The 16,036-nt window shown below is 47.6% G+C and overlaps 1 protein-coding gene across 3 annotated transcripts in view; it reads right to left on the reverse strand.

The window, feature by feature from the left end:
• Positions 1-1,499: 1,499 nt before the first annotated feature.
• The window catches only part of Septin4 (septin 4), a 41,816-nt gene continuing 27,279 nt past the window's right edge, over positions 1,500-16,036 (reverse strand). For all 3 annotated transcript variants that reach the window (XM_065450035.2, XM_065450036.1, XM_065450034.1), the window contains 2 exons: positions 13,884-13,965; positions 1,500-4,103 (listed from right to left, as the gene is read on the reverse strand). In XM_065450035.2, the coding sequence (XP_065306107.1) occupies positions 3,972-4,103; positions 13,884-13,965 (214 nt within the window). In that variant the 3' untranslated portion in view covers positions 1,500-3,971. The remainder of the gene's footprint in view (positions 4,104-13,883; positions 13,966-16,036) is intronic.

Raw genomic sequence — 16,036 nt, forward strand, 5'->3', positions numbered from 1 at the left:
CCAATGGCAGCCATGCGGAAATTCACTCCTGGGGTTACGGTCCCACAGCACGTCGTCATCCAGCGAAATTTCACATTTGGCAAACGACTGGATTACGACATCTTGTGGAGCAGTAGCCCACGCACGATGCACCCAACCACAAGCAGCCATCAGGGAGGCTCTTTTGACAGGTCCGGTTGGCATAAGTTCTGTCTTCTGCCGCCAACTACTCGTACTTGCGGCAGAGCCGGTCCGAAGATCCGGGCTTGTTTCATAACCATGTCGCACTTCAATAGCAGGAACCGATCACGCATTTCAGCGACGTACCCCACAAGCATGGCCTAGAGCTCTGTACTTTGGCCTGTGGGAAATTCTTCGCTTCACGTCACAGGTGAAAATTTTGCTTCCCTGCAGTTGCCACTCTCTCCACAACCAGTTCAGAAGCATCGAAGTTGCGCCCCGCTGCGCAGTGATTTCTATCTTCGGCGTAAAGGATGGCCGAAGATAGAATTAACATTCCCTTTTGAATGCTGCTGTGAACGAGGGCTGAATGTTTGGTGGGCCTGGAGCACTCATGACGACTTAGGAAGCATGGAAGTAGCATGTAGCCGTACAGGGAAATAGAAACATATGAGCGGCGTCTGCTCTTCCATGAACTATCGATACTCCCTGCAAGCGCCGCCGTTCTGGGGGCGCCGCCACAAATGGAACAGCGGCACTTCCATCGACAATCAACAGCCCCCATGAGTGTTGTGTGCGCTGTAAAAAACAACAAAGAAGTTGGAAAACGGTTTCAAAAAGCGAACAAATGAGCGGGATAGCGAAAGCTACGAGTAGGGCCATAGAGCAAACATGAAATTGCGAGTACGTTGTAGCTCCCCTGATATCTTGTTGGTCTCGCTTTTTTGGCAGTGCCATGTTTTCGTTTCGATTGTAGGTCGAACCCCCCCCCCCCCCCCACTTCAGATTTTCAAATTAAAAAAGTAGGTTGACTTACAATCGTGTACATAGGGTAAGTGCCAAGCCAGCATTTATTACATTACATTGCTGCCAGTTATTTTCAACATACATGTACATGACAATATAAATCTACATTAAAATGCTGTCAAGTTTTATATAGAGACAGCAGAACTACGATTTCAATTCAGTAGATAGCGTTGACAAGAGCTGGTATTGCTCCGAAGAGTTCACGCGAGTGTCATCTACCACCACCCCTCTGTGCACAGTAAGGATATCCCTACACCTCTTCGAGCTGCCTGTTCTGTCCTGCGCCAAGTGTGGGAGGCAAACCTGCACCACACTCTGTAGACACGGCCTTGGATGCAAGCTGTCCGTCAGCGCTACCTGTGCCATGTGCGTCTTCATCCCGACTGGCTGCCAAGCTTGCTCAATTGGACTCGTGGATATGCTTTCCGGTCCTTCTTGAACTTTATACCTGAGACAGAGCTGCACAATTGTGCACAGCAATGTTTTTTGATGCCTGAGGGCCAAACTAACAAAAAACAAACAAGCAACAAAGCTGCAGTAGACATTCAGTGTTTATTGTGACTTGCAATGAATCCCTCCCTCCGCCTCTTCTTTGTTTTTGTTTAGACAGAGTGACACACAACACAGTCATGATTGTGTACAGATCGACATAAACCCTGAGAGAGCTAAGAAAAGAAATTACAGAGAAACAGAACAAATAAAAAGAGGGAATTTCACTGGAATACAAGATTTCGCACTCTGACATCATGACAGTGCAAATATGGGCGATAGGAAGTGGTGGCAAAATAAATAGGGTCCACAACTCTGGAATGTCCACCCATGCACAGGTGTTTGTATAAATATAGATTATATTATAAATAGGTGTAAATAAATTAGGCACCAGCTAAATAATAAGCGGCATCTGATAGCTGCTGTTTCTTTGGGAGCGAGACAAAAAAACAAAACAGAAGACTGCCCAGTCTGATGACTAGCTGGACTAACTAAGCATATATACCAGCTGCAAACAAAGCTTGCCGAGCACAAATGTGCATTCTCGAGACAGAGAAGCGAGCACGTAATGCACGTCTTTGGTTTAGTCATACAGTGCACAAAAAAGCAGTTGTCAATCTTTGGTTATCACATTCCCGTCTTATTGCGTGCATTCTTGCCATCGTGAGTATTGCGATGAAGCAAAACAGACTGGGCTTTAATTACACCTTTGTCCTCGTGTAAAAGGGGAACAAAGCAGACCATTTGCCTGAACTCTTGCAGCAAAATAATTCCAAGCCAAGGCCCTGTATTTTCTAACGATGCATTCCGTTTACCATTCCTTATTCTTTTCTTATAGTTCGTCGAGTCAAATGGCTAATCATGGCCATAATGACAGCATCAGAGACAATGACAAAGAGCAAGAAGAATAGAAAGTGAAATGGATTGTTGCAAAAATCTGGTCCCCGATCCTGAAAGAGTAATTCCGTACATAACCCACACAAAAAGATTTTCAGGAGCAGCTGCCAAAAATTAAAGCTCATTATTTTGGAGGAAGATGACAATACTATCACTGGCACTTCCAGGAAAAGTAAAAAATAAATTATGTTGACAATGGATAAACAGGAATATGCACATGTGCAATTAGGCTCGGCATGTATCTGTGAATTAACAGATTTCTGCGAGTGTATACATATATTATGTGTATATATATGTGGCTGGGGAGTGACCCTCTAGTATAATCGCCAAGAGGAGTTAAGAAGTGTTGCTCTCACAGCGACTGTGAGCGTTATCAAAAAAAAAAAGGACGACAAATAATGGAACAAATTGTGATATTTCTACTTGAACATAATTGTAATAATGTAAAAGGAGGAAAAAAAAATCAACCTCACATGCATCACAAGCATGAAATGTTCAGTGCCTAGCATTACAATTATAGCAAGAAAATAACTAAAATACTGAAGATGCTAATTTTGCTATCATTATGTCTTCCAACCATTTTTAAAGTTTGACTGTCATTAAAGTCATGCAGAACTTTCCTCATGAGACACTTTGCGCCAAGTTTGTATCTTGCAGGTGGTCTGTCCACTTTCGAAACACATTACATAAAACTAAGTGCTCTTTCAAGAGGTGTTGAATGAAACTCAAGATAGCAAAAAAAGAAAAGGAGCGAAGTTGTAAACTTCGAAAGACGTGCACATGATGCTACAAATAAAGCAACAAAACAGCATGACCTTAAAAAAAATGAGTGCTTATGAAATGGCAATTGTAAGGCCATATCTTCCCATGATTTCACACACTAAGGCATGCTACCATTCAACGATGTTGAAGAAAGCCTTGATGTGGGACAACTTATAAACAAGTGTTCCAGATCCATACAAGTGCATTGAATTCACCAAACAGACAAAACTGTTGGTGAACGAGCAGTGTGGGTGTGTTTTCTATGACTTTAGGTAGTACATTCAATTTCCTGATACCCAGCACGACACCTCACCAGTACAATGAGAGATCTGCTTGACGTAAAGCATCTAGCCAATGAATGGGCACTAGGTGATATAGTAGCCATGCAATTTTTTTGAACTCCAACTTTCTGGATTTGCTCACATAATTGAGCTTTACTGGTTGCTCAATCGCGAAAAGTTGTCCACCGAGAATAAAGCTGCAGGGATGAAAGCCCTTTGATTTCAGAAAAATGTCCGAGGGCCAATAATATAAATGAGCACCTCCGGTTTCTTTGAGTGCATGACTGACCAAACCAAAAATGGCATGAAAACTAAAAATGTCAGTGTGTTCCTGAAGAGACAAAAAGTGTAGCCCTGCCAACTGCGGGAAAATGTCGGCACTGCACAGGACACTGTGAGAGCAACGCTTAGATGCCGTGGGAAAGGAGCGGTTTGTGTTCTCATGAATAAAACTGACTGCACCCCCTAATTGCACAACCTGTGCTGTGCAGCACCGGATGGTGCGCGCGTTACAGCTGGAAAAGGGGAGACGTCGGCGAGTCAGCGGCATCCTTCCAGCAACGCTTCTGCTACTCCTCAGAGGTTCACGACACTGTCGCCATCCCTCCGGGCATCCAAGTCCGGAGTCGACGCTTCGGGCGTGGTGTCCCGGCTCGTCTGGCGGAGCTTCTCCTGCATCTGTGACAGCATCTCCTGCATGCGCCGGATCTGCATGGGAGAAAGAAGCAAACATTTCTCAGTGGCAGGTGTAACAATGCACATGTCATAAAGCACACGTCAATGCATAAAGTCAAGTGTGCCATGGTGGATCAGTGGCTGTGGCAAGGTGTCGCTGAACACACGGTCAGGCGCTTTGACTCCTGAACATGGAGGCCGCGTTCCAGGAGGTCATATTGAGGGGACAAAATGCGAAAGTACCTGTGTACTTAGATTTAGGCGCACGTTAAAGAACCCCAGGCGGTCCACATTTCTGGAATCCCCCACTACTGCGTGCCTCATAATCAAATTGTGGTTTTTGCACGTAAAACCCCAGAATTCTAATGGGATAACATCATCTATAGTGCTTTGGGTGCATGCTGAAGAACTCCAGATGATTCTTAAACAGTACAGCATCTCTCATAACCTACGAGTTGCTTTGGAACAGTAAATCACACAGTTTAATCTGAAGGCAAAGTGCAGGTGGACAAAAGTACCATGCTGGACAAATGAAATGTTGACACCTCACTGCTGCAATTATTTCACACAAAGAAGAGGCTGAATCGCACTTAGACATTGCTTGTATAAAAGGTCAGAATGCCAGAAATTAGTTTACAGTCATCTGTTACCTCAGGGTAGAATTTGTACATTTATGAACTGAAATAGGTGTCCGTAGTAAAGTGTTGTTAATTCAGAAAATAGGATAATTTGTACCCATCCTTTCGTCCTGGCAGGCAGGCGTGTGTATTGTTTAATGACGTCAAGCACTTCCTTAACTCGGACGTTTCTGGCTGCAAACAGGTTAATTGAGACAACTCTCAGAGCATGGCGAGCGCGGCAAAATGCACAAGTGGCACTAGTCATCAGTGGAAACTGTATGGTTTACGGGAACTACAGAAAGGCCAAAGACTTACCGTAATAACCGGAATATAAGTCAAACTTTTTTTAAAGAATGATTGCGAATAGTTGACCCTCGCCTTATATACCGGACATTGGCGGAAAAACTAAGGAAGTCTTGCAACAATGGGCGGATGAAGTAAACAGCTGCCTTCGCCATCGACATCAGCAGCAGTGCGGCATGGCGTCATTGACGAGACGCTTCATTTGAGGGATCACCAGCCGTTTGTGTGCAGACACGAGTAAGGGCGGGAGTGAGAGAGAAAATCTGGGGACTTTTGCTCCTTGAATATATGACTCTGGCTAGGCACTATGGAGGAGGTTTCGTAGTGCGTGTTGTATGTGTTTGTTGCCCAGAAATGCTGGATTGCGAAGTGCGGTCGAGTTTGTTTACGCACCGCCGCTGGTTGCCCGTGCAGTGAGGCAGTAGGCGTGGATGCCCTTTGGTGATCGCTGTGTCTGAAGGGGCAATGTTCTGACTGGCGCTGTATAAGTCACAGGTCACTTCTTTCGTCGCAACGATAGATTGGATTTTTTACAAACACTGCTCCAGGAGGGCACATGCAACCGGCAAATGGAGGCCTCAGGAGAGCACCCGAGGTTATAATAAAGCAGGCAGCGTAGGATCTCCAGGGCATGCAAGGGGTAGCGGGGGGGGGATCAAAGCTGGAAGCAGAGCGGCCTGTGGGTTGGGGCTGCGGAGGCCGAAGCGTGCCATGGGGTGTACGCACAAAAAATTGTCTGTCCGCGATAGCGGACAGTCGAAATTATACACCCTTGGCATGCGCAGGCCACGGCGAGCTCCAACGTACGGACCAGTTCGGGTCCTAGCTTTGGTGTCCCTGTTGCTGCTTTGGTGTCCTGGAGGTGCCGCCAATAATGTAAAATAATGACACATTGTTACAATTAGCAAAATACAAGATTGGATAAATATAATTCCGTCCAGCCGCCAACTTGTGATGCTAAGTTCAACACTACCGCGCCCCATGACTTTTTTCAATATATGCGGCCTGGGCTCTAATGGTCGCTACAGCTCCCACAGAAACCTCTGTGATGTTATTTAGAAGGTACATCGCCGCGATGTGCGAGAAAGCTATGATCCGCCACGACTGCCTTAGCACGAGCGCTCCAGGTGAGAGACAGTCTGTCTGACACAGCGGTCGCCAAATCAGGCGTCAGTGCCTGCTGCTTCACCTATGTTACAGCGCTGGCAGCCAGCGTCCGAGCATAGACAAACTCAACCCCAGTAGGCTATGCCAGCACGTCTAGAAACAAATGCCTACAACACACGCTGGGAAACCTCCTCGGTAGTGCCTAGGCAGAGTCATATATTCAAGGAGCAAAAGCCCCCAGATTTTCTCTCTTGCACCTGCTCTTACTCACGCTTGCACACAAATGGCTGGCGATCCCTCAAATGAATGTCTTGTGCGACGTTGTGGCACCGCCATTTTGCGTTTCCATTGTCACAAAGTTATATTGGTTAAAGGCTGCTTTTCCACATATTGTTTCAAAATGAGCAGAAGCGGACGGCAATTCACCGTCGCCTTCAAGAAAAAGGGAATTGAGTACGCAGAAGTCCACGGCAACATGCCGGCACAGCGCGAATTTGGAGTATCCGAAAATAGCATTTGGTACTGGTTGTGGGGATGCGCGACTCTGACGCGTCCCCTGATATCTTGTTTTCCCGCATAGTTCCAATCTCCTGCAGTGCGGCTTCGCCGCGTGGCCTGGCGCCTGCGGCGGTCCGTGTGGTTGAAGTGCAGTGCAAGAGATGGCGCGAGTGTTGCGCTGCTAACGCCGCTTCACGGCAGGGTTACTTGGGGGCGCAGTGGAGAACACGCTGTCTCTTTGGTGGGGGCCGGGGAGCAGCGCGGACGTGCCGCGCATGCGCCGATCCATGCCTCTGCGAGACCGTCTCGTGTGGCTGCTTTCGAACGCACCACCGTTCGCTTGACCGTACATGCGAACGACCAGGCGTTTGGATCCAGCATGGGGCGAACATATTCGCTCGTTATCCGGTCACGGTGAGTCGGATTTCTAGATTTGTCGTGCGCTCATCGGCATGTTTTGTGGATAGCAACTCGGCTAGCAGGCATTGATCTATGAAAGGTGCAATAAATGCCCTTGTGATTGTTTGCACTACTGTGTTGTCGTTCCTTTGTCCCAAGAGCATGGGTGAGAACCCCACATGGTGTAGGCAGAAGCAGCATATTACAACTTGCAGCAACCAAAAAAGATGAAACATCATTTCATGAGCGGACCGCAGCATATCCAGAACTGGAAGACAAGGTTGCGGAGTTCGCCCGTGAGCTGCGTGCAAGACCGCTGCCTGTGACCGTCGGATGCATCCGTTTGAAAGCGGTAGAAATCGCGCGTGCCTCTGGACTGACGAGGACGCAATTCAAGGGCTCGCCATCCTGGGTGCGACGATTCATGAAGAGGAAGGGCTTTGCACTACGACGCCGTACTTCTGTGTGCCAGAAACTGCCCGAAGAATTCGAAGACGAGCTCATCGAATTTCAGCGATATGTAATTGCGCTTCAGCAGCAACGCGACTACATGATGGGACAGATTGGAAATGCCGAAGAAATGCCAGACTGGTTCGATATGCCCTCAAGCCAGACTGTTTTCGAGAAAGGAGCTAAGCAAATAAAGCTTCTAACAATGGGCAACAAGCACTCACGGTTCACTGTGATGCTTGTGTGCAGAGCTGATGGGAAGAAGCTGCCCCGTTTCATCATTTTTAAAAGGAAAAAATTGCCGAAAGAGGAATTCCCACGCGACGTCACTGTCTGGGTTAATGAAAAGGGTTTCGTGAATGAATCGTTAATGCTGGACTGGGTCCAGCTCGTCTGGAAGCGACGACCTGGTGCTCTCTTTAAGCGAGCGAACATGCTCGTTCTTGACTTGTTTCGAGGCCACCTAACAGCCAACGTAAAGCGGGCCCTGTGCGATGGCAAGACGGACCTCGTGGTCATCACTGGTGGACTGACATCTGTGCTGCAGCCACTAGACATTGTGCTAAATAGGCCGTTTAAAGATAGAGGGTGCAAACGCTATAATGAATGGATGCTGGGCGGTAACCCGACAAGTACCCCCACTGCCAGCCTGCGACGTTCACCGCCTGCGACTGTTTTTGGCTGGGTGTCGTCAGCGTGGAAATCTCTCCCTGAAGAGATGGTGTGCAAGTCTTTTAGAAAATGCAGCATAAGCGCTGGACGGCAGAGAGGACGATGCTCTATGGGACGTGGGCAGCGAGGAGCACTCGTCATCCAACTCAAGTTTGGATGATTCTGATTCGGAGTAGTGTTTGCGCACTTCGTGCCCTTCTGTGTACTGTACACCTGGCTAAGTTTTTAACAGTGTCAAGCAACCATCGACCCGCGTGCTTCTGAGCACCTTATCATCACGGCACGGAGCGGCGAAATAGCGAAAGTAAGTGCATCTCGTTTGTTTCGCCGATCAGCGCCGTTAATAAGGAGCTGACAAGCACGCGGGTCGATGGTCGCGCAATACTGGTAAAAACTTGGCCAGGTGCACATGCGAGGTAAGGGTGTTTTTCGGTACTTTTTCGGTATTTCTTTCAATTTTAGAATTGGTTAGTTGGGGGCTCGACCTATATACCGGTCCGACCTATAGTCCGTTTTTTAAGGTAACGTTTATTTGTGCTTTTACATGTTTACTGCCGTACATGACACCGCTTTGGCCATGTGCCTTGAGAACTGCATGGTCCTTATTCACAACCATGTCGATAACTGCAGTTTTGTCCACAATGGTTGTGGTGAGCAGTAGCTTAGTTTTAACTCAGTGCGCACATAGGCCATGTGTCTTCAGAACTGCGTACCGTATTTACACGATTGTAAGTCGACCCCTTTTTTAAAATTTGAAAGTCTGAAGTTGGGGGGTCGACTTACAATCGAAAGCAAAACATGGCCCCGCCAAAAAAAGCGATACCAACAAGAGCTACAACGTAGTTACAATTTTATGTTTTCTCTATGGCCCTACCCGTATCTTTTTGCTATCCCGCGTGTTTGTTTGCTTTTCGGAAGGGTTTTTCAACATTTTTGAGAGTCTTGCAGTGCATGCAACACTCATGGGTGGGGGGGGGTGGGGGGGGGGGTGTCGATAGTTGATGGAAGCGCCGCTGTTCCCATTTGCGGCGACACCCTCAGAACGGCGGCGCTTGCGGGGGGTATCGGTAGTTCATGGGAGAGCAGACGCCGCTCGCGGGTTTCTCTTTCTCTGTTTAAAGGCATTGGAATTGGTTTGACCAACTTTTTGACGCGTTCCACTTGACTGCCGGCTACGTGCTACTTCTATGCTTCCCCAGTCGTCATGAGTGCTGCAGGCCCACTAATCGTTCGGCACTCGTTCACAGCAGCATTCAAGGGGGCTGCCATCCTTTACGCCGAGGAAACAAATCACTGCGCAGCGGGCCGCAATTTCGATGTTTCTAAATGAGTGGTGCGAGAGTGGCGACTGCAGCGAAGCGAAATTTTCACCCTGGCAAGTGACAAATTTCCCACGTGCCGAAGTCTGGATGCTTTCCGGAGCTGTAGGCTAAGCTTGCAGTGTACGTCGCTGAAATGCGTGATTGGTCCGTGCCATTGAAGTGCGACATGGTCATGAAACAAGCCCGGACCTTTGCCTTAATTTTAAGGTTCTGCTCCACCGTGAGTACAACGAGTGGCTGGCGGCAGAAGACTGCGAAATTACGCCAACCGGACCCGTCAAAAGAGCCTCCGTGATGGCTGCGTATGGTTGGGTGCATTTGGCGTGGGCTGCTGTTCTGCAAGATGTCCTGGTGCGGTCGTTTGCCAAATTTGAAATTTTGCTGGACCACGACGCGCTGTGGGACCGCAGCAACGATGACGATGGCAGCACTAGTGAAGACGAGTAGTCGAGTGACCATGTCTGCTACTAATAAATTTTCGTTATCGAATGCGCCCTCGGGTATGCTCTCTTATTTTTTTTTCCCGGTCAAGCGATATGGGGGGGTCGACTTACATTCGAGTCGACTTACAATCGTGTAAATACGGTAATCACCATGCATCATGGCGCTCTTTGGCCATAGCTGGCCCTTGTGCCATTAAACACTACACATATCACCATCATCCCTATGCGTGATTGCATTGGTAATGACTGCCGTTTCATCCGTAACGGCTGTGGCAAGCAGTAGTTTCATTTTACATCAGTGCGTGCGTTGGTCACATGCCGCATGCTTTCAGGACCACGCAGTCGCCATTCATAATCACATCGGTAGTGATCGCAGTTTCATCCACAGCGATTGCGGCATGCAGTACCATTTTGACTCAGCCCAATGCCAGAAACATGCGTTAGCCATCAAGATGAAGAGTTACTCTACCGCGGCTAATACGCGGGCATCAACCCCGTGGCTACATCACAATGGACGAACCATCTGTTGCTGACCAGCTTACTGACGAGAAAATAACCGGATGCGTATGCGGTAGGGAAAGGCATGTCTACTCCGATGAAGATGTGGGTCTTGTGCCACGGCCAAATCGGCTGCACTGCAAAGGAAGTCACAATACCCTCTCACTGCAAGTGCCAATCAGTTACGAGTTGGCAAGAATTGCTGCTTCTACAATGATTTCGCGTGAAACAGTACCAAAGGTTCTGAATTTATTCAGCAAACAATGGTGGATTGGCGTAGCAAGCATTTATATTGTTTTTGAGATGATCGTGATCATCGCATCCATTCTGGCACCACCACGCATGACCCGCTCTTTCGTTGAATTTGCCTTCCAAACAGCGTTTTGCCATTTTTTTGCTAGTTTGCTTGTTTGTTCAGCATGCATTCCAGACAGCGCTCTGCTGACTCTAAGAAGCCTTTCTTGTGAAGTTATCTACAAGGCGCATCAAATGGCACCAACGATGCCCTCATAGTCCAAATGAGCTCAGCTCTGCAAGTGACGAGGCTGAACTGCTTCCTACCACAATGAGATCAAATGCTGACATCATTGATGACCTGCTAGGCTGCAGTGTGCCAATTCCTGCTGCTGTTACATCTGAAGACTTTGCAGACGTTGACAGTGCGGTGTTGCCGTGTGCCGAATTGAATGATGACAAAACAATTGCGCAAGTTCTCCCACCGTCAAACAGTGACTCTAACTCGGATGATGATGACGTGCTGGTGCTCTGGAGTCTTCAAATGAGGATGTGACTCAAGTCTTTGCAGTCCCTGCATTGGCGTACAGAGACTACACAAAACTGGCAGAAATGCAGGTGGACTTGGTTGCATGTAAGCGGAAGTGCATGCAGCAATCAATTGATAATTTCTTCCTTTCACAGGGGCCTTATAACAAAAAATAATCTTTTTTGGATAGATTCGTTTTTTTGGACATTTGATAGTTCGGACTTGAGTTCGGACTGATGAATTCCCCGTGGAGTCTGAATTATCGGTCGTTGACTGTACTAGCTACTTGAAATACTGCCGTGGTCAACATGATGGGGGTGGTTTGCTTTCACTTGTCGCGCAGCTCGATGTGCATCGTGTGCCGTTGCAAACTGCAGCCTATATGCGCCCGAACTTCCATGCAACACAGTCAAATTAGGCTGCGATGTGCAAATTCGGTTTGGAGCTTTCTACGTACATGCAAACTTTGCACTGCTTCGTAAGTGCAAAAACAAACTTCATGAAGGTGTTTGTGGCCTGCATGTCGCCCACGGACCCAATCTTGGCATCTGGCCACCTAGTCTGGCCCATGATCTCTTGGCTAGTCATCGATGCGGTTTACTGCTCCAAACATATTAGAGACCATCTTGGCATGACAACCTGCTGCCTGCCACTAGGTCAGCTCGCAGCAAATTTTTGTCGTGGCCACACGAAGCAGCTAAACCTAAACAGTGGTGCTTCGTCAGTATCCAGCGGCAACAGTTAGTGTTTGGTGCAGTGTTGATCAAGATCTTAGTACAGTCTAAGCTCGTTACAACGGACTTGCGTACAACAGACTTTCGGATATAACAGACCATATTTCAGCCTTAGTTTGTTGTGCCTGTTTTATTAATGCAACAAGTTCGCTTTTAACAGTCCGCGCTACAACAGACTATCGGCTACAGCGGACAAAATTAGCGGCATTTTTTAGAAAAATCGGGTGTATAAAGCTTACTTTTGCCATGTCAACATGGGCTGACAACTGACTTGTGAGGATCAGCCAATGATCGCAGCTCAATATTGCACACACAAGGAAAAAAAGCGGGGTGGAAACGTGCTGTCCTCTTTCACCCGCGAGGCACAGAGGGTGGGGATGTGAGAGGGGTGTTCTACAATGGCGGCTGCTGCTTACGGTGGAGCCACCCCGTATCTTGAATGCAATCTGCGATGTGGACACAGTGCGCCCAGTGCTGGCAGCTTCGTATGTGTTGTGCTTTCGACATTAGGTTCGCATCGAAGCGAGACAGCATGAAGGTCAATTCGCTCATTGCTGCTGCCGCACTTATCGTGCCTAATTTGCTATCGCAAGCGATGCTTTGCCTTTTGGGCAAAACTCCGAGTTTCTTTGTTTTGTTTTTTTTTACATTGGAAGTTCGTCCCTCACTCTTTGCAGGAAAGTTGTTAGACATTGCGACCAAAGTTTTGGAAGTGAGGCGTTCCGGATATTACTGACTTCGGATAAAACGGACGTTTTTTGTCGGATTATCAGGGTCCGTTGCAACGAGAGTCTACTGTAGTGGCCATACGCCATTCTTAATGCTGTGACATTGCCTTGCCAACAAAAGGGGGGGATAGACGATGAACTGAATAATGGAAAAAATTTTCATGGCTGCCACGTCCGTGATAATGTGCACATTCTGTACAAAAAATCAAGCGAGACACCATCCAAGGTCCGAAACTAGTCGCTGTTTACACATACACACAGGAGAGGAGTGCGAGGTCTGGCTCGCGGCCAGTGCGATTGCTCGCTGCTGCCTGAAAAGCGATGCTATTTCTCATATTTCACTGAAATGTAGCAGGGTTCGCTTCTCAGTACGTTTCAGTGCAATTGGTGCAGCAGTAGCATCGCTGCAGGCAAAACTGATGCAGCATGCCAGGGAATTGCCAGCTGAGTATGTGCTCCGATAGTGGAGCAAGAGAGAGAGCACTATATCACAAACAAAGCGAGTGGATTTGAAATGACCAGTGAAACGTGTGCGCTTCCTATAAATTAGCTATCGCATTAAGGATTGCACTCCACTGTATCATGTGCTCCAGCATTTCCCCTCACTCTTTTTTAAAACCAAACAGATGTCACGTTCGAGCTGCAGGAAGATCTGGTGCTCAATCCTCTTACTGCACCTAGTTTGCTGGCAACATGATGACATGGTCAACTTAACTGCTAGGACACAGGCATTTATGTACTGATGGGTTCACATGTCCCAAAGCAATTATGTGGCTATTAGAGATGCCACAGTGGAGCAGGTTCTCTCAAGGTGCACCCACAGCACACGAGTATTATTGCGTTGCAGCCTCTGTGAAATGCCACTGCCACGACCGTGAATTGCACCCACGACTTTAAGCTCACAAGCAGCAAGTAATTTTTAGCGAGGTAAACGTGGCTTATCTGAATGCATACTAAACATGGTATGAGTGCACAAATTGCCGAGTTTCATTTTTAAGGGAGTAAAAGGGAGCAAGCAATTTTTTTGCCATTTTAGGCTTCGGTCGGTGCACTCCTCTCTGCTTTTTTTGCTAACCATAGTTGACTTGAATAAACTTGTTACATAATGGAGTGTGCTATGCAATATCGCGAATCCGTACCACTGATATGCACTGGCACTGTAAGATTTTATCGACCCTCCCAGTGCTGAGGTAGGCACAACTGTCTCATACGGAACAAAAGTGGGGCCACAGGAAGCAAAACAAGCAGTGAACTCTTGTCAGGGCAAAATGCTTACTTCTTCATCTTTCATCTGGAGCAGGCGGTCAGCTTCTGATATTCCGTCGTATGTGGTTGTCACCGAATCTCTGCCTTGCTTCCTGCACGCATTAGATATATGGGTCACAAATAGAGGCGCACTCGCACAGGTAGTTGCTCACTGATAAGGATATGAAAAAAAAAAAAGAAACTCATGAAGAGGGTGCAACAACCACGCACATTGTTCAAGCAATTCAACTTTTTGTGCCTAGCCAACATGCTTATTTTTTGGAGGGCCAAGTCAGTGCTGTCTGTCCTCGTTATATGCAACTACTTCTATAATTGTGTTGCTACTCCCCAGCTATCTCTTGGACATTAATGTAGCCAGCTCGTTAAAGAGTTTTACTGCTGAGCTGCGACATAGGCTTTTTGTTACATTGTGATTCATAATATCTAAGTGATATTGTCGTGCAGACCACAAACTTAGCAGCTCAGGGCATGCGTGCTGGCTGGGTGTACTGTTGTAAGAGAGCTGAGATCACATGTACAGCAGAAGTCGCACAACATTAACGAGCTTGAATATTACAACTCTACTTGCTTTTCTGCATGCCTGGGAGCAGGCAACAGACGTGGTTGCAGCAACTTTTTGCAAAAGCATTATGTGCACTTGTTTCATTGTATCAAAGATCCAATGCCGCAGTTGTATAGATTTAGTAAAGCAATCAACGGTCCTAGTTGGTGGACATTCATGATTATAGTGCGCTTAGTGGTACACAGACGAACGATAGGGACAGCACGTAGATGTACGTCTGTGTGCTGTCCCTATCGTTCGCCTGTGTACCACTAAGCGCAATATAATTATGAACGCAGTTACATACATGTGCTCACTTCAGTCTAAAGTACTACAAGATCCCAAAAATTCACCGATAATTACGATACTCCTGCGTGTCCGATTACGATTCTGCGTGTCCATATTTTGTATTATGATTATACAGGTTTATATTAGGAAGAGAACGGTATGCGTAGCGCGCTTTGTTTCCATACAGACAATGTGCGCTACTCTGCTGCGATAATATAGCCATCGTCGCCGCACAGCTTGTCTTGTGCGGTGCTACGCTTCTCTTCTTGCGCTTTTGTTCCATCAACGATGAGAGTGGTCCTTCGCTGCGGAGAAATCATGCCACCAGTATGAGTAACGACGACGCCCAAGGGAGCACCGTAACGAGCCTTACTCGAAGCCGCTTGCCATCACCCCTTACAGGAGCAGTGATACACTTTACACATGCTGGTACCGTGGACTGACCTCAGCAGTTGACGCTGCGGACAAGCGGAGCCACCCTAACCCCTCTCGAAAGTGCAGATGAGATCGCCCACGTGATGCTGTGGCTGCTGGCAACTCGGCGCATGTGCAGGCCACTTCCCCTCCGCTCCTCATCCCCTTTCCGCCTCATGCTTTCCCTGTAGCCTCCTCCCCCACTTCCCTCCTCGCGTGCTCTTCTTTCATTCCAAAGTCCATGTGAGATAAAACACTGTCGACATACCATACATGCATGTAAAAAAAAAGCAAACAAGAAATATTGATATAAATAAAAGAAATACAGGGTCCAGAAAAATATGTTACCACTAGCGCCATCTGCTGAGTATGCATTAACTTACACATGTGCATGGAGTATGCTGGATGTTCTTGCACAGTGAATGCTTTTGCTGCCCCCATTAAGTTTTTCTGCTTTTGAAGACAAGTATTTCTTTGCCGACTTCACACGGATATATCTGATTTGGTTATCTAGTCTTAGGATCGGCCTGGAGGGGTATTGCTCTGCAAAGCTATTGCAGCCCGCTGCACGTGTTTCGATCGACCCGCAGTGGGCGCGCCCTTCAGAGAACCAGTGAGAACGACAGTGCTAACCAACCATGAACTACCTTTGGAGAACTTGAGTACGGCAGCGTTAATCCACCATGCGCCTCGTTCCGGGAATCGGCGACTACAGGAGAAAGGCAGCTCTGGAATTTAGAGGCGCCGGACAAGGGACAACCGGCGGTCACGCGGCTGGGGTCGGGTGTGACCACCTGGCTACGGGGATGCAAGACAATGGACACCAAGATGGCCGTGTTGCGAAAATCAGCTCAGAGTGCTGCGAAGGTCGTCTGCCCTTGGAGGGGGGGGGGCAGTGAAAGTGTGTACATGTGTGTGTG

Source organism: Dermacentor albipictus, chromosome 2 (genome assembly GCF_038994185.2).
Source record: "Dermacentor albipictus isolate Rhodes 1998 colony chromosome 2, USDA_Dalb.pri_finalv2, whole genome shotgun sequence".
NCBI classification, from domain to species: Eukaryota; Metazoa; Arthropoda; class Arachnida; order Ixodida; family Ixodidae; genus Dermacentor; species Dermacentor albipictus.